This window comes from Apodemus sylvaticus, chromosome 6 (genome assembly GCF_947179515.1).
Source record: "Apodemus sylvaticus chromosome 6, mApoSyl1.1, whole genome shotgun sequence".
Classification (NCBI taxonomy): domain Eukaryota; kingdom Metazoa; phylum Chordata; class Mammalia; order Rodentia; family Muridae; genus Apodemus; species Apodemus sylvaticus.
The window spans coordinates 93,718,565-93,743,535 of NC_067477.1; the positions used below are offsets into that span (position 1 = coordinate 93,718,565).

General features: G+C 41.5%; 1 protein-coding gene across 1 annotated transcript in view; it reads left to right on the top strand.

The window, feature by feature from the left end:
• Sntg2 (syntrophin gamma 2) overlaps positions 1-24,971 on the top strand; it is a 215,740-nt gene that overhangs the window by 136,522 nt on the left and 54,247 nt on the right. The window contains exons 10-13 of the mRNA XM_052184744.1: positions 6,961-7,090; positions 8,976-9,014; positions 16,049-16,165; positions 23,288-23,359. Of these exons, the coding sequence (XP_052040704.1) occupies positions 6,961-7,090; positions 8,976-9,014; positions 16,049-16,165; positions 23,288-23,359 (358 nt within the window). The remainder of the gene's footprint in view (positions 1-6,960; positions 7,091-8,975; positions 9,015-16,048; positions 16,166-23,287; positions 23,360-24,971) is intronic.

Here is a 24,971-nt window from a genome sequence, read left to right on the forward strand (position 1 = left end):
TTGTCAGTCCTGGGGGCCCTGTGGCTGGCATCTAGCTGTGTGTTTATTCCGAAGGTTGTCTGCGACTTAGCAGAAGGTTTTATCTTTCCCACAACTGTGGGGTCGCCTGTCGTTACCAGGTAGCTGTGTTGGATGCTTCGGCGGAGGAACAGCCGCTTTACTATCCTTCTGCTCTCCTACATCTCCCTCCATCCTATCCGGGAAGGGCTCCTCTCTGCCTGGGGACCTCACAACCTTGCCCGCAGCAAACAGGTGATGGGATTGCCATTTTGTTCTCAGTGAACTGTCTATAAATCCAAGGAGAACCTCATGCTCTAGACAGAAGACTGATTGAAAGAGATAATGCCTTGCTACACAGGGGTTCCTGATACCTGCTGTGCTACAGCTGCTCAGTGAGATCATTATTCTGCGGAAGCCACAGATACTCTTTTGAGTCTCCATCTTAGTCTACTGCCTTGGCTAGTGACCACTTGTGTATAATTGTCCTGATCTGAGTCCATGCAGTTATATCCAAAAGTGCTTCTGCAACTGTCCCCTTAGCAATCTCCACTCTCCTGCTCTGCTGCCCCATCCAGCTATCTTTCTTCCAGGGGAGACTCACTTACACCCTCTGTGTCTGACTCCCTCAAACCTCTCTGTCTGCCTCTCCTCCTGCATCAAATATCAGCTTCTCCACTGTAGAATCTTTCATTTCTATCTCTGGGGATTTTTCATCCTGACTGTAAGGGATTAGTACCCTGCGTGCTGATGGATACTGAAGCCTCCACTTTCAGACACAAAGATCGCTTCTTAGCTGAGCAAGATAAACTCATCACAAGTCTTCCCATTTGAACGCTAAGTTGATTCTCCTTTCCTTTGTGTGTAGAGATTTAATAGGCTCTCAAGATCCAAAATGAAAATAAATAGGAAGAGGTTTTAAAGTCGCAAGAATTGAATCATAATAGATGAAAGAAGCATACAGTGTGGTGACTTTCTCCCCGGAGCCTGCTCCTGGCTGCTCCCTGTGCTCACAAATCTTTCATCTCTGTCAGTGGCAGAGGCATGTGACTTCTCTAGTCCTGACTCACTGCTGTAGGCAAAGTCATTTTATCTTGACTCTCAGCCCTCAGTTTACCAGCTTCTTCATCTTTAAGAACTATAGGGTGATTAAGAACTTTTCACAGTGATAAAGGACTCAGTCACTGGTTCTTATCCAGGAAAATGAATGCCAAGTCTAGAGCCTCAGTTGGGAGAAGAGATGGAAATGGTTCTAGAGGCAATGACTCCCAGTGTGGGTTAATCTGGCTCATTAGATAGAGTCTGAACCCCCCAGGGCTTCTGTGACAGAGCTACATGGACAGCATCAGTGATCTGTCTCTCGTTGTGAAGCCTGGAGTCCCAGGTCAGGAATAGAGACTGGCCCTGGTGACCCTGCGGACTGCCACCCTCTCACTTTGCTCTCATATGTAGGAAGTGGCAATGGAGCTCCTTCTGGAGTCTTAAAAATGACGCTGATGTTGACAGTTCTTTGGCTTGTCACCCATGAAGACCAAGTCTTTCCCAGGGACCATCTACCCAGATTTCTTCTTTAGGGTGAACTGTCTTCCTTATGTGGAGCTAAGAGGAGACTTCTCAAGCTGTGCTTTACAAACGCTCTCTGCTTTCTGCTCAGCTTAGGTGTGATCCTAAGATGGTGAAGGGTTCTTCCTGCCAAGCAATTTTCTGGCATAGTTTGTTGTTGTTGTTTTTGTTTGGTTTGTCTTAGATAAAACCTGACTCAAAGCGCCTGCCAGTTTACCCAGGTAGCAGTGTGACTCCCACGCAGCTTCAGTCTGTGGCCCTGTCCGAGAAGGAAAAAGGAAAATGACAGCCACTAGCCATCATAGCCAATATAGAATTACCAAACCCAAATCAGAAGCCAGGTACAAATGAAGAGTGAGGTTGGGGAAGAAAGAGCTATGTGCTCCTGGAAATAGCAGTTGCCATGGTTTCGGAGCATGGGATCTTATAGTTTCTCCAGATCAGATGTCTTTCATATCAGGTGTTAAGAGAGGGCTGGAGTGAGAAGCCCCTCCTCTCTCCTGGTGGTGACTGTGGGTCCTTGCCTTCGCTAGCCTGGCCTTATGAGTACACTTGGGTAAGTGGTTAGCGTGTGCGAGCTCAGTTTCTGAACCTCGATAATAACCCCCTCATAGGGAGAAGATAACACCACGGCAATGTTTGAAAACTAGCGCAGTGTTTATTACAAGGGAAGGGTATCTGCCAGCTGGTCCTTCTTATTGTTCATTTTAAATACCATTGTTTGTTAGATGTGTAGCGTATCTTCATTGCCCCTCCCATGTTATTTAATTTTTGACCTCAAAGACTTACAGAGAGATACAAAGAGAATTAATATGCTTTCATTTGAAAAGCCTAAGAATTCTTTGCACATTATTGACCTATTAAAAAATACACATCAAAAGGGCAGAAATCCCCAACACCCATGTAACTTTAGCTACAGGTGATCCAGCACCACATTCTAGCCTTTAAGGGTACTCATCCCCACACAGGCATGAGCACATGTATACACACATGCACAAAGAATAATCATTTTTAAAAGGCAGAAATAGGAGAGTAAAAGGGAAAATACAATTCTGTATTTTTTTTCCTTCTTTTGTAACTAGGGATACCCTCAAGACAGGGTCTCGCATATTTACAGCTGAGACTGCCCTTGAACTGATCCCCCTGCCTCCACCCACTGGACTCAGTGAAATTCTTTACTCATTTTCTCACCTCTCTAAAAATCAGTAGAATCCTAGCCAGAAAACGTTGCCCAAGGCTCGTGGAGCAGAATTTAAGCACCTCATGGGCTAAGAATTTGTTTTCAATTTTCCGACAGTATCTAAATGAAACAGAAAAGACACAAGTGACCAGAGGGTTTGTTTCTATGTTGAGCAGTGTTCATGGTGTGCATGAATCCAAGCTTGCCCCAGCTCTGTGAGCATCTGGGTAGTATTATTCTCTGGTATGTGAGGCCCTTTAATAAGCCAGTTTATTTATTGATGAAGTTTTCTCAGAAAATACTTCGGGTATCATTTAATGTTTGGTTTGAAGATGAAAAAGAGACTTCCAGTGGAACAAGTTATAAAATAACAAGTTTGGGGATTAGGATGCAAATAAGGATGAGGGCTTAAAAATGAGGATTTGATGGGCAGATCAAGTCATATCCCATCACCATTACCGAACTCTGACGCAGCATCAATATATCATATTCAGCTGACTTTGAGATATTCTAACAGGTTTTCATTTGAGGAAGGAATGATCAGATTATATGATCACTAACATGGATGTAGGTGGTGCAGTGATGTCATATGGTCAGCACCAGAGCATGCAGAAGTAGTTACTACTTGAAATTCAACTGTTCCTTCAGCCTTATGTGACTTTTGTAGACTAGATGGCAGTTCGCTGCTGATCATCCCTTCTAAGGGATACCACAGGTTCCTTGGAAGCAGTCCTGTCCTTGGAGAGGTTTATCTTGGGGGTGTAACACCTTGTTGGAGTAGGAACAAGGCTTTGGGTCTCAGGAACCCTAGATGCAGAAGGGAGCTGTATATAGCATTCCAGCAGCTTGGAGAAAGTGAGGCAGGGATCTCTATTTCAGATGAGAACTCTGGTATACTGTGGCAGATTTCCAACCATCTTCTATATCCTTAATAATTTTTTCCAATGTATAAATAAATTTTACATAATACTTTCATAAAATATAATCAAATCCTGTTAAAATTATTTCAGTCCCATTAACTGAGATTCCACTCAGATCCAGACAAAGGATTGGACTTTACTCCATCAACATAGGTCTTTAAACATCATCCTGGGTGGATGGTATCCTCCCACTGACAGATGCGGACCAGAACCCTGGAGTCTGCTTGTTTTCCTGTTTGTCTGAAGAATGAATAGAGTCCAGGTCCATTTTCCTCTGTTCTAGATCCACTTTATCATCTTCTCTAGAATTTCTTTCAGGCTTTTGATCATTTTTACCAGACAGCTTTAGAATATTGGTCTGACATTTTGCTTACTTTAATATCTGTGTGTTTGGTAGTTGAGGCACTTTGGGCTCTTGAAAGAGCCCCATCGCAATGCTTCTTCTTCATGTTTCTTGTATTATAATTTGCACATCTGTTGGTTTGCATATCTTTTCTATATTTGGGGGGCAGTAGGAGTCTTCACATCTGGTGTACTGAGAACATCAGAACCCCAACACTTGTTTCTCTTGCAGAAATCTTTCTTTGGGGGCTGGCTTTGGGGGAAGCATGCCAGGCTAGCATCCACACTCTGTCAGGCAGTCTTGCCTTTCTCTCTGCCGGCTGCCCCCTTCTCTAGCTGCTACGCTGACCAAGTTGCCCCATGGTGAGTTAACTCCTTCTCACAGCCTGACCCTGCACAGTGGACAGCTCAGATGCTCTATTTCTAGACAAGACATGTCCCTAGTGCCCACACTGACTGTTCTACCACCTACTCCTAGCTGCACTTGGAAAGCATCACAAGAAAACAGATGGTCCAAACTGGATCCCTGGTCTGGCCTTCCCCACATGCTGGGTCCAGTTACTCCTGCACAGCTGCCAAATAACACAGCTAGACTTCTGTGCATTCAGCCAAACCTTGGAAGCACTGTTGATTCCTCCTTGTCCTGTGATCTGAGTCTAATCTCTGCACTAATTTCCCCCTCCTGACACCTACCCAGTCTGGCTTCCCTAAGCGCTCTCCCTGCCTGGTTACTCTAGCAGTTAACAGTTTTCTCTCCTATTCCATGCCGTCCCTTTGGCCTATTTACAACACATTTTTTTTTGTAAATTTATCATCCATTTCTCATCATCGGTCTTTGCTCAGCGCCTCTCAGTGAATTCCTAGTGCAGTTAGAATAAAGCCCATGACCTTACAATGTCCAAAATAAACACAAGGATGGATTTTTAATGTTGTCCAGTGTCACATAGAGGAAGTAACAATTTGTCATGCAGAACACACAGGTCTAAGACAGCTATACCTTGTAACCAAGGAACAAGGAACCTTGAAATGAAAGATTTAGAGACAAATGGCTCTGCCCGGAAGACACAATTGAGAGAGAGCAACTAGAAACAGCTATGAAGTCAGAGACGATGACAACGACAACGACGACAGCACCTTCACTTTTTTTTTTAAGATTCTGAAAATAAACACATTATAATATTTTCTTATAATATATTTTACAGAATATGTGGATATGCAAGTAAGTTTCTTAAAAACTAAGGCAAATTCATTTCAGTTACACCACATATGATAATCTTTCACTGGAAATTCTCAGGGCATGTACCACATAAAGGCTCTGAGGATACCTATAAAAGGTAACATTTTGGAGTTCCTTACACTCAAATTTCTAACACCCATTACATGTTTGGAACACTAACATTTATCCCAAATACAGCTTTCAAAATGAGAAATAGCCTTCCTATTTTTGCTACTAAATATACCATTCTTTTTGTATTATGAGTATCCAATAAGGGAAAACTGAAATAACAGAAGAGAAAAGATTACTGAATGTAACATTATTTAGAGTCAATAATATAAGAGAAGAAACCCACAGAGGCCAAGACCTGTTTTTCTATGATTACTAAAGATCCTTATCTATCACATTTGTTCTTTTTTTTTTCCTTCAAATTTTTTGATTGAATATATTCTTCATTTACATTTCTTTTTTTTAATTGGCTATTTTCTTTATTTACATTTCAAATGATATCTTTTTTACAGGTTTCTCCCTCCCTCTGGAAATCTCTTTTTTTTTTTACATTTTTTTCTTTATTGATATATTTTTTTATTTACATTTCAAATGATTTCCCCTTTTCTGGGTCCCCACTGCAAGTCCCATAAGCCCTCTTCCCTCCCCCTGTTCCTCCATCTACCCCTTCCCACTTCCCTGTTCTGGAATTCCCCTATACTGTTTCATTGAGTCTTTCCAGAACCAGGGGCCACTCCTCCATTCTTTTTGGACATCATTTAATATGTGGATTATGTCTTGGGTATTCAAAGTTTCTAGGCTAATATCCACTTACCAGTGAGTGCATACCATGATTGATCTTTTGAGACTGCAGTACCGTCACTTTAAAGTGACCTCCACCTTAGGCTCATCCTCTGGCAAAGCCTTCAGAAATGCATTCATTGCCCTGCATAGTCTACCAGGCTGAAAATCAGCTGGAAATAATTAAATACTTCATTCTCCTTCAAGAACTGCTTATTAAGGTTGGAACTGTCAGAGATCTCTGTATCAAAAAGAAAGATTACTCATGGGAAGCTGTTTTGAGAACTGCTCACACATGGAAAGTCTGGATAGCCCTCCTCCCTTATTATACCCTCCCACTCCATGCTTAGCAGAACTCATAGCTGAGAAGTTATTACAACAGTGTTGAGTACGGGCTGTAGATGGATACATGGGCAGTATGGCTTTTAAGGACTTCACAACAAGGACAGTTCCTGGGGTTGAGTCAGCCTCATGTCAATCATCTCCCTGTGTTCACACTGAAGCAAGGACCTGGGGTTTCTCTGGAGCTCTGCTGTGGATCCTAAGTGCATGTGCTGGGACATCCCAGTCTCTATCAGCACTGCACGTGTTGGTGTTTAATGGCCTGTTAGTTTTCAGGTGGCAAGTGGGCTTCAAACTAATTACAGCTAAGATGCCTATAAAATAATAACTAAGATTTCAACCTGAGCAAGCCTTCTTTCCCATCTGACCTGCTTTCCTTGTGCCTATTGAATTTGAGACAGCTCTTAGTTAGGGTGTTCAACGTGGATCTTCACTTTGGTAAGGCTACACTGTTATACCTGTTGACTAGAAGGTTAAGACTGCCTGCTTTTTCTTTCCCAAGTGTGTCACAGCTGAGCATAGCACAGCAGGTGCTGGAAGTACCTGGCCCCTGGTGACCAGGTGCCCTTCTTCAGCTGACTGGCTCCCCGATGTCTTCCCTCCTGCTGCAGGTCCAGTGCATTGGAGGTGCTGGCCCTGGATGGAGCCAGCACAGGAGTCCTTCAATTCGCCACAGCCCAGGATTGTGCTGACTGGTTGCGTGCAATCTCAACCAACATCAGTGACTTGATGCTTCAACATGTGAGCATACAGTCCCGGACTTACTCCCTCTCTTCTTTACATTAGTAGTAATCATGAGACGCTTCCAAGGATAATTAACCCACTGCAAGGTTAGGTCTGCATACAGAACATACACTTGTTTCAACAGATCGACTAACCAGCTTAAATAACTAAAACTTGCCCTATTAAAATGTGTTTAGATATACATTTGGAAGCTTCCAGACTAGATCTCTCTCTGTCTCTCTCTATCCCTTCCCTCCCATTCTCTCTCTTGCCACATACATACACAGGAATCTCTCCCCCCCTTTCTCTCTGTCTCTCTTTCTCTCTCTCTCTCTCTCTCTCTCTCTCTCTCTCTCTCTCTCTCTCTCTCTCTCTCTGTGTGTGTGTGTGTGTGTGTGTGTGTGTGTGTGTGTATCCAGGCATCTTAATACTTTGTATAAAATGTAGCATTTTTATTTGGATAAATTACTAACTGGTATAAAAATATGATACACACATCCTGTCATCCTGGTTTTCCTCTGGCCTCCCCAAGTGTATGCACACATGGACATGAGTACAAACATTTACACACACACACACACACACACACACACACAAACATTTATTTAAAAATGAAAGGGGCATACCTAACCAAAGACATAAACTGTGTCTCACTGAAAGCATCTGGACCAGAAAGAAGCATTCTGTGCCTTGGGTGATATGTCTAATATTCAAAGTCAGCAAGATTTGTAAAATAAAGAATAAATGGAGATGTTCTGGGGAAGAGAACATCAACTCTTTGTTAAGTCTCTCATGAAGTACTGCAAGCGGTAGCCATGTAGCTGTGGCAGGATTGGCCTACGGCCAATGCCTTGGCCAAGTTCCCGTCTTCACTCCCTCCCAATACCCATGCTGGATGTTCACTCCACATTCCTTTATCTACTCTTGGCACCTCGATGCAACCTGTGATATCCTGTATCACACAGCCTAGTGCCTGTTGTCCCCTCATTTTCCATCTTCTGCCTTGTCCTGGCTATTGCTGTACAGAAGTTGGCTGAATAATCTGAACTGTTTAGGGCGGTGGTCATACGTGAGATTTCTACTCTGAAGGCATCAGAGCCATCTTTCTGCCGAATTATAAATAAGCATCTTTCTACAGTCTCAGTTTTAATATTCCATACTTTGAATCCCTACAGTACTGGTTGGGTATATATTTTTTTTAAATTAAATAACTAAATAGATAAATAAGCAAACAGAAAAGAGACAGGTGGGGCTGGATTAACATTTGAAGAAATGCCAGTGAGTGCAGAATTCTCCTGATTGGATGATTGGGTGACTGTCACAGGCGACCCTTGGGAAGCTTGGCAGGGCAGACATGTAGGCTCATAGCCTTGGGTGAATCTTCCTCTAACTTCCATTTCTTCACTGGTAAAATTGTTGAAACTGCCATCTGCATTTCTACATGGTTCAGAGAGATAAGTAAGGAATGAACTACCCACTGTGGTATTGATCATTGTGTCATTGTAATAAGTCACAGAGTACAAGTCATATCTCTCTCTCTCTCTCTCTCTCTCTCTCTCTCTCTCTCTCTTCCCCCCTCCACCTCCACACTTCCCCCCCACCCCCCTCCGGTAGAGCTTAAGCATCTGTCATCCTGTCACTGCCCTCACTATGAGGGCTGGTATTTGGGAATGATGACCTTACTGCACCTGTGCACTTTGTTTTGTTTCTTTGTTTTCCCGCTTTAAGAATTACTGCGATAAATTTGTATTTGCTCTGATTTGAAGATAAGCACAACTTAGAGGAATCTCATCTTCAAGGAACTTCCCTGGGCTGATTAATTTCAGCTGCCATTTAGACAGGCAGAGAAGTGAAGGCACTAACGTGTGTGGCACACTAACCCCTTGCTGTCTTCCTTCTACAGATGAAAATGGCAAATAAATGCTGTTCTCCCTGTGACCAGGTAGGTGTATGCCTCCAGCCCAGTAGGATAGCAAACACCCGAAGTGGCTGCTTCCTTTTGTGGAATTTAGATAGGGAAATGCTAGTGAGAATCACACCAAATTTGGGAGACTCTGCCTCATGCATGAACTCAAAAGCTTTTTATTTATTTGGGAACACACTGGGGGACTGTTCTGACCACCTGTGTTTATAGAGATAAATAGTGCCTGTGGGTTGTATTCCGTAGAAAATGTGATCTGAACAGGATTTAGAGAGGACTGTGCAGGAGCACAAAGGGGATTCAAGATGGAGAAAGGCCTGTGTAACTTGGGATCATTTTGCTATATGATGTTGTTGACTCAATGAGGGTTTATTCTGGAGCCAAATTTCAGTAACCATGGCCCACAAACACTTGTGGAATCCCCCCCCAAAACCATATTCCACTTTGGTAACAGTTTTGTGAAGTTTTTATGGTAATAGAGACAATCAGTAAGTCAAGCTACTTTTAGAATACAGTGATGAACATCAAGTTGGTTGTTTAAAGAGATATGGGATAACATAGTAGATTTCACATGTTGGTTGCATTCCTAGCTGTGGAGTTAGTGGTAGCTAGTGGTCTGTTAATACATTCTGAAAGGATCTTCCTGATTGTCACAAGGATGGTAGCTGAGACTTGGAGGGAGCCACAAATCTTCCTAAAGATAAACATAAGTTAAAATAATTTGGCCCTGAATCTGTAATACTCTACTCTTTATGAACAAATCATCCTTGTAGAATTAAGTTCCACTCTTTATGAACAATTCATCCTTATAGGGGTGGAATTCAGTTTATAACATTCTTATCTATAGTTTCTGGGGTTTCCAGGAGCTGCTGACCTGGGAGCTGTTGGGTCTAAGACCCTGCTACCCCTTCAGGGCAATGTTCTCACATGGTGCACTACCTAGGGCAAGGCTCCCCCTGACAGGCTCCTCTTCAACACCAGCTCTTTGTGAGTGCTCCTGGCCCCTATCCCCCTTTCATAGAATGGCTGTTAGCCACATATTGGGTTGAGTACATGAGGGAAAGAAAACTTGTTTATAGTCCATTGGTTGCCAGACTATGTCTTTCATAGGTTTGCAGAAGCATGAGTTATAACCCCCAAAAAACTAATGCCAATGTATTTCTGTTATTGTAACTGGTGCTTATGACTGTTCTGACAGTGGTTAGCATCAGAAGCTAAAGTCAAGGTAATGACACCCAGGAGAACATTGCTCTGTCAATTCAATGTTGACTGAGAAAGACAATAAATTTAGTCCATACTTTAATCAGGCCTTTTACTCAGCATTTTTACACTGATAATAATAACTCTTCTAAATATAACTTACTACTTTCAATATTTTATGAATTAATCATCAGCTATTTTGTTTTACATAGCTTAAGGAGAGGCTAGCTATTTTATGATTAATCCTTCCATTACTGTCTTCAAACAAGAATAGCATTGATTTCTATATCTTCCCACATTAAAATATTACATTTCCACTGAAGTTTGAAGCTTGAGAATAAATTTCTTACAATTTTATTCACTAAGACATCTCTACCTGGTTTACACATAAACATTTTCTCAATTTATCTGTTGCTGGTGAGATGTTGAACTGAGTTTGTGTTGTTTTTTTTTTCCCACAAATGATTTACTGTTTTTGAAACTGAATTTCATTAGCCCCTCAGAACTCTGAAGCATCTCTAAGATTCTATGCTTGGGGATTTGGCCCCTTCAAAGACGGCAAGGAATGACATGGTCCTTGTCCTCAACTCCTCCAGCCAATCCAGTGGGGGCCATGGGACTCTGCTGCCTGTTGAGATATCTGTGACCAAAGGAGCGATCACCACATATGATAAAGAAGCTGGAAAGCTTGGGTCTCTTAGAGGGGTTAGTGAGTTCCAGTGTGCCACTGGAAAGTGGCATCTCCAGGACATGGATCTGGATTGCGTCAGAGATTGGTGGGGTTTGCAGGCAGAAACAAACAACTTTCCTACATTGAAAGAGAATTGTTCTGTGAGAAGGATGTGTTTCATTAACTTTGGAGTTCACCTCTTCCTGTCACTGGATAGCAAGAGCTTTCAGTGAAATGACGACTCTTGGTACTGCAGAACCTTTGAGGAGCCTGCATGTCCAACATCAATCACCTTTTATATCAAGAGACATCACCTTCATCTGGTGAATTCCACTACACATCACACTTGGCTGACATCGCCATGTTTGATGAGAGCCTGGGATCTAAACCCAGCTGTGTCCTTTCTGGCAGAAACATTGAACAAACTGACATCAGAGCTTCTGTTTCTTCATCTGTACAGCAAAACAAAGTCATGCAGCTTACATCTGAGGTTTTATTTTCTGGGATTTTATGTACCCACATATTTATTTCTGGGCTGAAAATTTACATACCATTTTGAACTTGCCCAGGGTCTTCATTAGTGTTTTTACATTAGACACGAAAGGAGCAGTATGCCATGCTGGTGGTCTTCACACCATTCTTGCCATCCTGAATGTCTGGGTGTGCTCTAGAAAAAGGGGTACACATTACTCCAAATTCTACACACTCCATTTTGCATCTTAGGATTTGAAATTGAGCCCTTAAAAAAAGAAAAGCAATATTTTCCCACAGCAGCCATTGATTGTTGGTGTATAACAAATACTAAATAAATGTGAAAAAAAAGCAAAGGCTTAAGGTTGTCATCTATTATGGACCACAAGACCAAGAGCAACTTGGAGAGTAAAGGAAATTATTTGTCTTATATTTCCATATTAATATTCATTATCAAAGGAAGTCAAAACAGGAACTTTAACAGAGTAGCAGCTCAAACAGGACAGGAATCTGGAGGTAAGAACAGATGCAGAAGCCATGAAGGGTTTACCAGATTTCTCCTTGTGGCTTGAGCAGCCTGCTTTATTATAAAATCCAGGACCAGCATCCTAGTGATGGAACTACCCACAATCTGCTCAACCCTCTCTAACCAATCACTAATTAAGAAAATGTCCTATAAGCTTGCCTGCAGCAGGTCTTATGGAAGGGTTTTTTTTTTTTTTTTTTTTTTTTAATTTAGGTTTTCTCCTCTCAGATTACTTTAGCTTGTGTCAGATTGACATAAAACAATCTAGCACAGGATAAACTGAAAAAAAATTGAAATAAACTGATAAAATTAAAATGAAAAGAAAAAAGTCTAGAAGGCTAAGATTCTTACACCTGGCATTTAACCTTATAAATTGTTGCTCCAATTGGAGCACTCTTGTCTTAAAGACCAAGTTGGGCTGGGGTGGGGGATGGCTCATTTTGTAAAGTACTTGCTTTGCAAGCATAAAGACCTGAGTTTGGTTTCCAGATTCCGAATTAAAAAAAAAAAAATTAAAAAGCCAAGCCTGGTTGTATATGCTTATAACTCCAGCATTAAGGAGGCAGAGACAGGAAGAGTCTTGTGGCTAACTGGCCTACATTTTGTAAAGTACTTGCTTTGCAAGCATAAAGACCTGAGTTTGGTTTCCAGATTCCGAATTAAAAAAAAAAAATTAAAAAGCCAAGCCTGGTTGTATATGCTTATAACTCCAGCATTAAGGAGGCAGAGACAGGAAGAGTCTTGTGGCTAACTGGCCTACTACTTGGTGAATTCTAGGCCGATGAAAGACCCTTTTGGAAAAAAAAAAGGTAGACAGTCATAAGGAATGACACCTATTGTTGTCCTTTGATCTACACACATACACACACACATGTGCGCATGCAACATAAATCTAATGACAATAAGCACAAACTCAGCATTCTCTGGGGCTGTGTCCACTCTAGTAAAACTGCAAAAAAAACTTTTATTTCCAAAGTAAATTTCTTCTGGAATTTCTAACTTGGATTTCAGTTGATGCCTTGATGAATGTGAGTAGCACGGGAAAGCAGCTTTTCATATAGAATAAAAAAAAAAGCAGGTGTGTACTCACAATCTGTTGTAGGCCTAATATAGTGTCTATACTGGCCCAGCAAGAAACAGGACTTTCCACAGAAAGGATTCCAGAACAAATAGATGAAATTGTACTTCTCTGTGGAGGTGGTGAAGCCCTGGCTCCCCAGTTAATTATATCACCTAATACCATCAGGGCAGCATTCATGGAAGTGTGATATACACTTCTTACAACATGCAGCAAGTCATTAAAAAAATCATAATGCAAAAGATAAGATTAGCTTCCTCTAGATTATTTATGAACTGGCTATACATACATAAAGAAGATTCACAAGGTAACCAATGTTCCCAATAACAGCAAAAGCTATAACTTACTTCTGTGCTAGCTAGGCAGTATTAAATTACACTTGGAATTTAATTAAGTTCACATCCAGCTAATTAGTGATTCACGTTCTTACTAACCTGAGCTGTCACAGTGGCTACAGTGGCAGCTTCTTGGCCACTCCTTAATATGGAATTCCTGTTGAATTATGTGAGCTGTGAGTGCTTGGTATTGACTGAGTGTGGAGTCACTCAGACACTGATGAAATGGAGGGCAGAGCAGACAAGGAGAGCCAAATGCTGGATGCAGCACTTTCAGAGGTGGCACTGGGTTTCCTGAAGCTTGGATGACCCATGGTGGCCCTCAAATGAACGGGAATCCAAGGATAGTTCATCCTTATTTGAATTCTTCTGCTGTGAGAAGGAAGAGATCATAGCTTCTCTATTTCAAGTGGGAATCCAGACCTGCAGCTCTGACTTTACCTTCCAGCTTCTTACAGTGCCTGCTCGTCTACTGTGCATACGCATTTATCCACACTCATTCATGCACCCCTGGATGTCTCCATCCTCTCTGCTGTGCCTGCATGTCACAGACATTTGCATGTCACAGCTCATTGCAGTGTATATGGCCATAAGAAGAGGTGGCAGACAGAAGACCCTGCTGCTGTCAGGTTTCTATCTGGAATGTTACCAAATCCAGAAGACCTTCAAGGACTTAAATTCTAGCAGTTGTCTTATAGTGCAAATACTGTTTTGCTTCTGTCTGCAGTCACCGTGCCTGGGGCTTTTCTAAGACACGGTATTAAATTCTCATTGTTATCATGAAATAGTGTGCATTCTAACCCCTCTTATAATAAAAGCCCAACTACGTTAAAGGCATCCCAAGTCACACATGACATTTCTGATAATATTATAGTCGTTTTATTATATCACATTGGTGCAACTTACCTTCTTGGAACATGTGTAAGACAAAGTTAAGGCTAAGGAGAGATAGTTCAGTTGGTGGGGGTTCTTGCTTCGTAAGCAGGACCAGAGTTTCATTCATGTAGTTGGTAAGAAATAAACTTGACATGGTGATACATGCTTATAACCCAGAGACAGGTAGAATCCTAGAGCTGTAGGCATGTCAAGTTGACAAGTTCTAAGCCTGTGTGAGAGGACTTATAACTCAAATCAGAGGAAGAGGGTACCTGAGAAAGGAGAGTCAAGATAGTCTTCAGGACTTCACACGAATGTATAAACATGCACTATACACCCTTGAATATCCATACATATTGCTTCTATTCATACATGCAAATTCTAGTAAATGAGAAAGTTAGAGATTTGAGGGGCATTCATTTGTATTCACTACACCTTAGAGCAGTGATTATGCTCAACCATGGTGGCTGTTCTCCACAGAGTCTGTCTTGTCTGCATTTTAGCTATTAGCTGACATCTTGACCCTAAGGATAAGTCTATGGTGTATGAGAGTGAATACTGCCAGGAGTTACTAGGTAAAGTTGGTGCGGAGATGCTCTACTTCAGGCTATAGGAATTGATTGTGAGCTTTCTGTTCCTATCCAAAACCTCTGGACACTAGGTCTTCAGCCCTCAAAGACACTGGGTAATGTTAGTTGAAATGGTACATATGATATATCATTTAAAGTGCTAAAGCCAGGCATGGAGGAATGAACACACCTTTAATCACAGCGCTAGGGAGGCAGAAGCAGGCCAATCTCTATGAGGTTGAAGCCAGCATGGTCTACATAGCTTACTGGGACAGCCAGGACTACCTATAGACACTACCAAAAAGTAGAGATAGAGGTGGGAAGTAGTTGGGAACTCTATCTTATTTTAAAATTTTCTTGAATAAGGATATTTTAGTGAATTTATTTTCCTTGAAATGACAAAATGGGGAGATGGGAAAATCAAACTGAAGTTACTCATGCCTTTTACTAAAACATATGTGCCATATATAAATGTGGAGAATATGGGTAATTGTTCTTTTTTTTTTTTTTTTTTTTTTTTTGGTTTTTTGGTTTTGGTTTTTACGAGACAGGGTTTCTCTGTATAGCCCTGGCTGTCCTGGAACTCACTTCTGTAGACCAGGCTGGCCTCGAACTCAGAAATTCGCCTGCCTCTGCCTCCCAGAGTACTGGGATTACAGGCATGTGCCACCACCGCCCAGCGGGTAATTGTTCTTTAAGAGGCTGATGGTCATCCACTGAATTCTCAAACTGTATCACTGTTTCCATGATGCACCTGAACCGCATTCTGGTTTTGTAGCTTACATTTCACGGATTAAGACTGAAACTCTCTGAATTGGAAGAATCTTGTGTTTTGTATTATTTTCACTGTTAGGGAATCAAACTCTAAAGAAAGCCTTAATCATTTTTTTAATATTATGTGATGACTTATATTTACTATAAACACTGAAAATATAATGAACTATTTTTGAATCTGCATAGGAGAATGAGAAATACTGACCTCTAGTAGAGTGTAATTCAACACCCCATTTTTGTCCCTTTGGTTGTGATCCTTTGCCTTTAGTACCTGAGCCTTCTGTCCAGCCCTGGACCAACACATTTTTAAGAAGTACAAGAAGCACACAACTCAACTACTGTGTAGAGCTTTACTATACTAAGAACTGAGTATTTATCACAAACTGTCGTACATGTCTATCCTTCTACTTGAGTTGAGTTAGAACTTGAAGATTCATACAAGCTTCTTTGATTTGCCATCTTTTCTGGGCATAGTGTGTTGAGTGTGGTTAGTGTTCTGCTCTTAAGACATTCTCATTAAGGCTTGCTTTTAATTTTCCAAGGTTTCCCTCTGCAGGTGGTGCACATGGGATGGGTAAATGAGAGGCTCCAAGGAGCTGACAACTCTCAGAACTTCAGATCCAAGTTCTTAGCCCTGAGGGGTTCATCAGTCTACATTTTCAGCGCTCCTCCGGTAAGGATGCCTCTGCATCTGGTGGGTGAAGGGGCCCTATTGCTAGAGTTATTCATGTGAGCCAGGCACAAGATAGATTGGGCTCTGGAAGAAGGCAGAGACAGAGGGCCTCCTCAGGACCTCAGCAGTTAGAATGGGTCCTGCTTATGGATTAACCACAAGTGACTTCCTTCAAATTCATAAAGGCAATCCATTTCTGTCTTTCAGTTCAAACAGTTGTAGCATTTCTCTGTTTTAAATATCAGCTGGTATGGAGGTGGGGTGTAGACAGCTATATGGCTGAAGACTCCAAAATGCAGTCAAAGCAAAACACAGCCCCTCTCTTTAGATATTTCTAACGAAATGTCTAAATAATGAAATTTCCAAAGCCATCCTTTCTCACACAATTTCCAGATTTGATTAAAACTACCAGCCTGCTTTAGAGGGACTTATCACACAAATATAAGAGTGGTTGCTGCTGTTCTATAGTTCTGTTTTCCAGTTGTTACCCACACTGTTCTCAGATTAGCCAGATGCGTGCTCTGCCCAGACACTCATCATTTGAAGACTTTTTTTTTTTAACTTTTGGGAATCTGACCCACAAGTAATGAAACTTAGTTTTGTGTCCCTGAAAAATTAGAATCTACACAGATAGTGACATAAACTTCTACCCTTAAAGTGAAATAAAGTAACACAAATGTTTGGGCCAATTGTATATTTTCAGAAGATGTAGCCTTCCCCAGTTTCCCTCAGGGTGTGCATCCTGTATAAAATGAAAAGCTAGGGTGGGAAATAGACTCACTGAGGAGAATTGCTGCTTCACTGCCTTTCCCCTCTAGTGTGTTTTTCCTTCCTAGGGATTGGATTAGGGCAACAATGTCTCTAGATACAAGTTTGGTTTTTTATTAAAAGAAAAGCTTATGTTGTAAATTTACTCACATTACAATCATCTATATGTTTTCATGAGCAGTGATTAAATTTTCCTGAAAGAAAACTAATTAATGTTCCTTAAGGCTACTAAATTAATTTATATGGCCTTACCTAACAGAGTGAGTAGATGTTTTTGCATAGTAGTGTGATATGATCCCTGGGTAGCGATATCAGCAGCATGCATGTAGTGTTAACACTGGGAACCACATGCGCACGTTTCTCATCCATCTGGATCTTTTATTATGATTGCTAAAGTGCTGTGTGCTTCCCCTGGGCCTAGTCCTAAGGAGTTTCCTTCTTTTCTGTGGTAATTATGTGAAAGAAATAAAATGGCCCAAGCAAGCAGCGTGATGCTTGAATGGAGATTCAACTCGGAGTCAGACCGACGTAGAGGGTTTCCTTTGTACAGCCCCTATGTCTTTGTATAGTTTTCAATTTTCTGGTAACATAGCTGTTGTTGCTATCCCTTTGAAATGATAATAAAGTCACTGCTTGTTAGGAGGTGAAGTGACTTACATAGACACTCTCTGCTGGCTGAATGGTCACTGGCCGGCTAATCCCTTCTGTTGGAAGATAGTGAGACTCTACAGCTGTGCTCAGTGAATTGGAAATGTCAGAAAACTCTCTAAATGAGATATAGAGGGGGAAAATCAACCATTTGGATATTTTTAGGTGGGGGAAGCTAGCAAGCCTCAAAAGCATTTTGTGTTTTAAGCCTTCAAATCAACCTGAAGCAATTTCCAAGAGGAAACCGGTGATGTCTTATTGCAAAGTGTTCCCAAATGTTAGACTCTGTAAGAGAAGGAAAGTGGATGTATGAAGGAAGCCCATACAAGTACTTAGTCACATCAGCTGGCCTCAAAGCATGAGACCTCCATACTGCAAGGATATCCAGGACAAGGGTCTTCTTCAAAGTGTAGAGCAGTGTGATGACATCTGCATGCCCAGCAACACCATTGGAAGTAGACGTAACAGCTGTTTCCATTGCTAATTACAAACAACAAAGGAAAGGGTTATAATTAGTTTCTGGGTAATTTGAAAGCCTTGATTACATATTGTACACCATCAGCAAGAAGGCGTAAAGACAAAAGGACAAAACACAACCACTTAGAAGCCAGACCGTGAAAGCAGGTTTCATATTCATTTGTTTTTATACCATGGACTTAAGTCGCTCAACGTCTATCCATTTCTAGAGACAAACAGGCTGAGGTTCATTCACTCACAGTATGCTCTAAGATGGACAGCCTTTCATTAAACAAAAATGGAAAAAGCTGAAAGCAGCCTAGACAATGTGTTAAATAGAAAGATAAAAATTTACCTTATGTAATAGAATAGTGTTGGACAAAATGAAATGTTTTCAACAATTCATCTTTTGTCCACAATAACCAAAGCATATTTTACGTTGAGATAGGAAAGATTGCATGGGACAATGAAGAAGAATTATTCTGTGTCTCAGTGGAATTTGCTGCAAGCTAATAACTTGAAGGTACAGGGTTTTTTGGTTTTTTTTTTTCATAATTGTTCTGCTTACCAGCCAGGGATATGAAGCAAGTTATTTACATTCCTTATCCCAAAATTTCCCCTGTTGTATGTCAGAGATAATAAATCTTGACTGGAACATCTCACTGGGCCAAAGTGAACACAGGATGGCTTTCTTATATAAGTGACTTTTAAGGTTCTGAAGCACATAAAATGTAAAAGATAAAAGTCATGCTTTTAATATTAAACAGCTTTTTGTTGTCATAGCAATGCACACAATATGGTAAGTGAATTTATACCTAAATATTTATATGTATTTCCTAGGCCTTGGATTTATATCTTGGCATTGCTAGTAATTTTCAATAATAGTTTTCAGTTTGCCCAAATCTTATACATTAAGTTTTAATAAATATAGTATTATTTATTTAATCTTCCATGAATGTTTCAGCTCATGGATCAGAGACAAGCAATAAATGACTTGCAGAGCATCCCGTGTCAGAGGTGTTCTGACACACATCTTATTAAGTGTGCACGCAGTGTTCATGACCCCCATAGGCAGAGCCCAGAGCTCCAGATGAGAGCTCCCAAGTTACTTCTCTCTGTGTAGACCTTACGCAGGGAGCTGGGCATGCACCTAGCTCTTCACAGGATGGATTTCATCTGAGTAAACTCCATGTGTCCCCTCTAGAGGAAGGAAGTGGAGTTTCCAGTGCCAGGAGTTTGAAGCCACACAAGTGACTCTGCATATATCCCGATCGTCACTTGCTTCCCTGGCAATTACAACACAACCAGGCCTCACCTCAAGGGCCAGTTATAAGCATTTAGCAAAGCTTGACATGGCAGAAAAGTCAAAATATTCATGAAGCTGCAGTTCTCAACATGCCTTGTCAGAATTTTGAAATGGAATCTAGAAGGGCCTAAAGATTCTTACCATGGAGAATTTAGGAAGAGCTCAAATGTAATGTCCTTCATTCAAGGACAGTTTGTTTCTGACTTCAGGGAGAGGGTAGGAGGAGGAGTGGTATGGGGGCCAGCAGCCTTTACCTTGATGTATCCTGCTGAGGAAGAAGCAGGGTCCAGCATGAGTGACCCTCACCATCTCGAAGCCCCACTCTCCACTCTGCTCAACTTCATTGATAGAATATTTATTTCCGACTTGCAAACAAGAATCTAAAAGGTGTCGCTTCATCTCTTCGTGTTTTCAAACAGCATTAAAATGTGTTAAAAATTAAGGTTGTGAAAACATTTTAAGAGCATCCGATAGCACTGGTGTATAAATTATGTGGTGAAGGCCCTTGTGCCTGCAGGAAATACTAACGGTAATTTTACAAATGTCAATTAGGCAGATAATAGTCTATCATTTGTAAAAGTTTATCTGGAAAGAATGGACTTAAGTCTGCAGATGAGGATGGCTCCCATGTGGAACGGCTACTGTAAATTTAGTGGTTTTATTCAAAACCCCTCCTTTCTCTCCCTTCAGTCTTCCTTTTTCCTTCACAGAGCCTGGGGCCCTCTGTGTTTCCTCACAAACAAGACTCCTGTCCACCAGACAAGGAGAATGGGTGGCCATGCAGCTCCCCAGCAGGGGGCACTGATGATTAACCCTGGAGTCACTTGAGACTTGGTTGTTCACAGTGACAGGAGAAGCTGAGGTGGCCACAACACTTGTCCCACCAGTGTCACTTGACTTAGAAATGAAAACTGAGCTTCATCTGAAACACAGACAAGGCCAAGGACCTCTGTCTTGGGGAGCTAGGGAGGTGCAGTAGCTGTTCCAAGGCTTTAGCCCTGAGCACTGAGGCGGGGAACTTCAGAGCTCCACAGACCTTCACTTTTGACACAACACTGTGAACCGGGCAGACCAAGATTCTGAACTCTACATTTATATTCTGGTTATGAATATGTAAATATATGCCAAATGGCTGTTCACATCACCTGTTTCTTACTTCAGCTGTGTAGATATCAAGATAGGTATGTGAGAGGTAACTATGTTCAGAATTCACAGTTGGGCCTTAGAGCTAAACGTAACTAATACAAATGAAAAGAAAACTATGGAATGTGACGAATATTTTGCTGATAATATTCCATAAGGAGAAACTAAAACATGTCTCCCATTTTCCTTTCTACTGGATTAGACATATCCACACCACAGCCATGTGGGTAAAGGCTGCTGTGCAGGCTAGAACTAGGCTGGCTACAGGCTATCAAATCTGACTCTTCTGACTTAGCCCTGAGGTGGGATTTTGCTCAGCACACATGTTCCACTCTGAGCAAGTTGCCTGTGTGTTCTCCCAGGGCCTGCTGGGCCATCAACCAGGGTACACTAGGGGAACAAACCCTGACAGGGATGCAGTGTCAGGTGAGTGAAAGACAAGTGCTTGGGTACACATCTGCTAAGTCTTTTCTCCAGATATGAGGGAAGATTTCAGGTCTGGGTCTCTGACAAGTCTGCAGGAAGACGTGGAGTTCAGGTAGCCTGGGGTAGGGGACAAAGAGAAAGAGCTGCTTTTTAAACAGTCTGGCTTGAGAGAGCTTAGGCTTAGAGAAAGACACAAGCTAGAGGGCAGCCCCATCCCTCCTGACTCTGCCCACTCAGGTCACTCTGCATCTTTGTGATCTGTTATTATAAAAGAGGAACCACTGTCCAGACACTGTCAGTAACCAATGTCTTTGATGCCTATTGTGATTCCAAGCTATCCATAGGTAGTGCATTTACCCAAAGGCTAATGATGGAATGTCTCTTCCCAGAAACCTGAGCACCGTCTATCTCATTGCTATCTCTGAAGTGACAAGGTCTCTTCCCCTGAATCATGACAGTGACTGAGAGGATGAGGGGCAAGGCATGATTTATGCCGAATGCAAGATGGGGCATCAGTCACTTTCAGCATCTCAGGGGCTAGAGTGGAGATGGGGTCATCCCCGCTGGATAGACATGACCTTCTGGCAGGAACATTAGACAGAAGGAATTCAGATACCCAGAAAATGCCTTAAATATCACACAGGAAGGCTTGAAGTTTGCCAACAGTAAGAAGCACCACCAGCGCCATTCTTACCTTAGAACATAGAAGGCAGGCCATTCTGCTATATACGGATGACAAGCTAATGCAGAAAATGCATTTGGTACAAGAGGATGCCTGAACCTAATGTCCTCAACGTAATAATCATGGCACTGTTAGAGTGATTAAAATATAACTGCAATCTAGAATGTCCAGCACAAAGTTCAGGCTTACAAAAATGATGAATCTACAACCTGCAGTTCTGAGTTATCATTCATGTTTTGTTTCTGGAAAAAAAATGACATGGGAAAATGCTACTTTTACAGACTACATTTTAAAAAGGCAAAATTATGAATAGGCTTGATATATATTTAAACATCACATCAGATCTTAAGGGAGCATGTCTCTGAATAGTGTGCCTAATCTTTTTTATTATTATTCTCTTATAATAATCAGCACTTCTCTAGTGGGAAGGTTGGATATGGCACCCACCCATGTGCAATTTATTTTGGTCCAGTAATACCAGTGGCCATAGGACTCTACCCTGAGGGGTACCTGCATATCCTTTGCCCAGGCAAATAGGACTATAGGACAAGATAACAGGAACACCTTCCAGTTCAGTAGGCATTGTCTTTGAGTTAGGACAGTGTTTTCTTGCAACCCTGAGCACTTTGGCATAAGAGAGGGGGTATAAAAGTCTTAGACATTTTGAATTGGAAAGATGCAGCAAGGACTACCGTCTGTTGATTGCAGAAGCCATGGAGACCTAATTGTTCTAAAACCAAACTTTCATTAGCACTTTTATCCTACTTGCTTTCAATCAAGGTTCACTTGTCCAGTATTTTGTTGTTGAATTCCAGTAGCAGAGAGCTGGTTCTGCAGCAGTGATCAGTTAAATGGTCACATATCAATGTTGGTTCCATGTCAAACACACTCTTGGCTAGTGGTCTGGCTTCAGTGGCTTGGCATCTGAGGATTTTGGCAGCATTTTGTGTGATGAGAAAATTGCTAGATAGCCACCAACTAATTAAATACCTGTGGACTCAGTGTCTCAAAGGCAACACAGAAAAACCATGTTCAAGTTTATAGTCTGAAAGACTACATGCATGGTCAATAGAAGAGAGCCAGATCTGACACTGCTAAGAATTCTGCACACTTTTTTTTAAAACCAGAAACATTTTAACTTTGAGATCATATATGTGAGTATACAAATTATAACACATCATTCAAAAGTTAATAGTTATAAGATATGATATGCCTAACCAACCAAAAACATATTCATGTAAATTGATTTGTTAAATTTTCCATTCATTTCTGAAGCAGAAATATCTAGAGAGTTTAGTCCTGAAGAACAGAGGACCGGTCAAAAGTGTCTGCTTTACTGTCACACTAATCCATTCCACATTCATAATCATCTTACATTTTCTGCATTCAAACTAAAATTTAATTGAATTAAATTTGCATTTAAACTGAAATTACCCCCAGGAGTATAAAGTTCTCATATTACCAGTGTGTGTCATAAAGTATTTTCTTTGTATTCATTAGTTCATATTGTACACCAGAGGAGGATGCAGAATCTGAACTCACAATAGACTATAAGGTCTATTGCCACCCAGGGTTAAGGGAAGTTTAGCATCTAAGTTGAGACCTGTGGAATCAATCCATAGTGGAAGTACTTGAGTTCTTAGCTGAAGCAGCTTCCTCTTTGACACAAGTGTCTCTATTTTCTTACCCACAGGTAAGCACACTGGATTGGGGACGAGCGGAACGTGCCTATAACCTCTGTGAGGTGCTGTTTAAAATTCACAAGGTAAGTTTCCTTAGCACTTAGATGCTTCATAGAGATAAGATGCCCTTCAGAGTAGGAGGAACAATGTGTTCACTGAGGTATATTTTGAGATAGTAAGATGAGCCTTTCTTGTTCTCCCAACTCTTCCAGTCCAATGGTGTTGCCATACTATTGCTTATCGACATAGACAGATGGATGTTGGCTGAATGATGAAAGGATGGGTGGGTATTGGGATGGATGGATGGATGGATGGATGGATGGATGGATGGGTGGATGGATGGGTGGGTGGGTGGGTGGTGGTGGCAACAGTGGTGTGTGTGTGTGTGTGTGTGTGTGTGTGTAAATGCCCACACCCTTGAATATGCAGAGACAAAGAGAATATGCTAGATGTCTCCTTTCCACCTCATTCCCTTGACACAGGGTCTCTCGTTGAACCTGGAGGTAGACTGATAGCAAGCAGTAGCCATCCTCCCTAACTGTGTTGTTCTTGATACACAGAGTCATCCTGGCTTTTCTACGGGTTTAGGGTATTTGAACTCATGTCCTCATGCTGAGCAGCAAGCACTCTTTCCTCCCAATCCAACCTCTTACCCCTGTTGAGAACTGTTTTAGTAATCAAATTCAAATTTGTGACCTGGACTGGATAGGCCAGAAGAACAAGTAAGGCAATTCTATTCAATCAGAGGAAAGTTTCAGAGATAATGAAGAGGGAAAATTAACCACAGCAGTCACATGATGCTGTCGGAATTGTCCAACATATTTAATAGTTCTGATGGGATGGGTCTATAGCCAGGAGGTCAGTTTCCCCAACTGGGAAGGTGTCATCATTGACAAAGACTCAGTGTAAGGAACACAGGCTTTGTAAGTCCTGTCTGTTTCTACTACTGTACTGGCATGCTGGGACTGATAAATGGGAACCATATACACACGGGAACCAAGGTGAGCACCTGAACATGTAGGATTCCACTGAAACCCAGGAGTCTCAGTTTTAGAGGGAATTCTTTTTGTTGTTAGAAGCTTTGTTGTATCTTTTGTTTGTTTGTTTGGTCTGGTTTTGTTGTGTTTTGTTTTTTAATGGATCCTTATGCATCGCAGACTGCTCTCAAATTCATTCTAGAGTTGAGGGTGGCTTTGGACTAACCCTCCTGCCCCTGACAATTAAGTACTGGAATGACGGTGGGCCCTTGACTTAGGGAAAAGCTTGCTAGGTGTGCCACCACCACATCCTTCATGTCCCCTGTATCATGAACCATAGTTTCCAGTTCTTCAAGACCTGGACAGTGCACTCTGGGGATTCTCAACCTTCTCTGCACTGTGGTCATCTGGACCAAAGCAAAGGATCTAATTTTACGTGGTGTGAGATGTGATTTAGACATCTGAGTTCACTTTACATAAATGTTCCTCAGAATGTTGCTGTGTGGCCAGATCTGTGAATTACAGGCTCTGTATTTTATAGACTATTCAGAAACTATTCTTTATAAATCAATTACAGTTTATTGCACCCATTATTTAAAGTTAATAGCTATCAAGCTAGAAGTGTTATGTCTTAGTGATCAGAGTCACTGTCATCTTAGTGCTGGTAGCATGGCAATACAAGCACAGTTGCTATGATGACTCCATTAATAAGGATGGC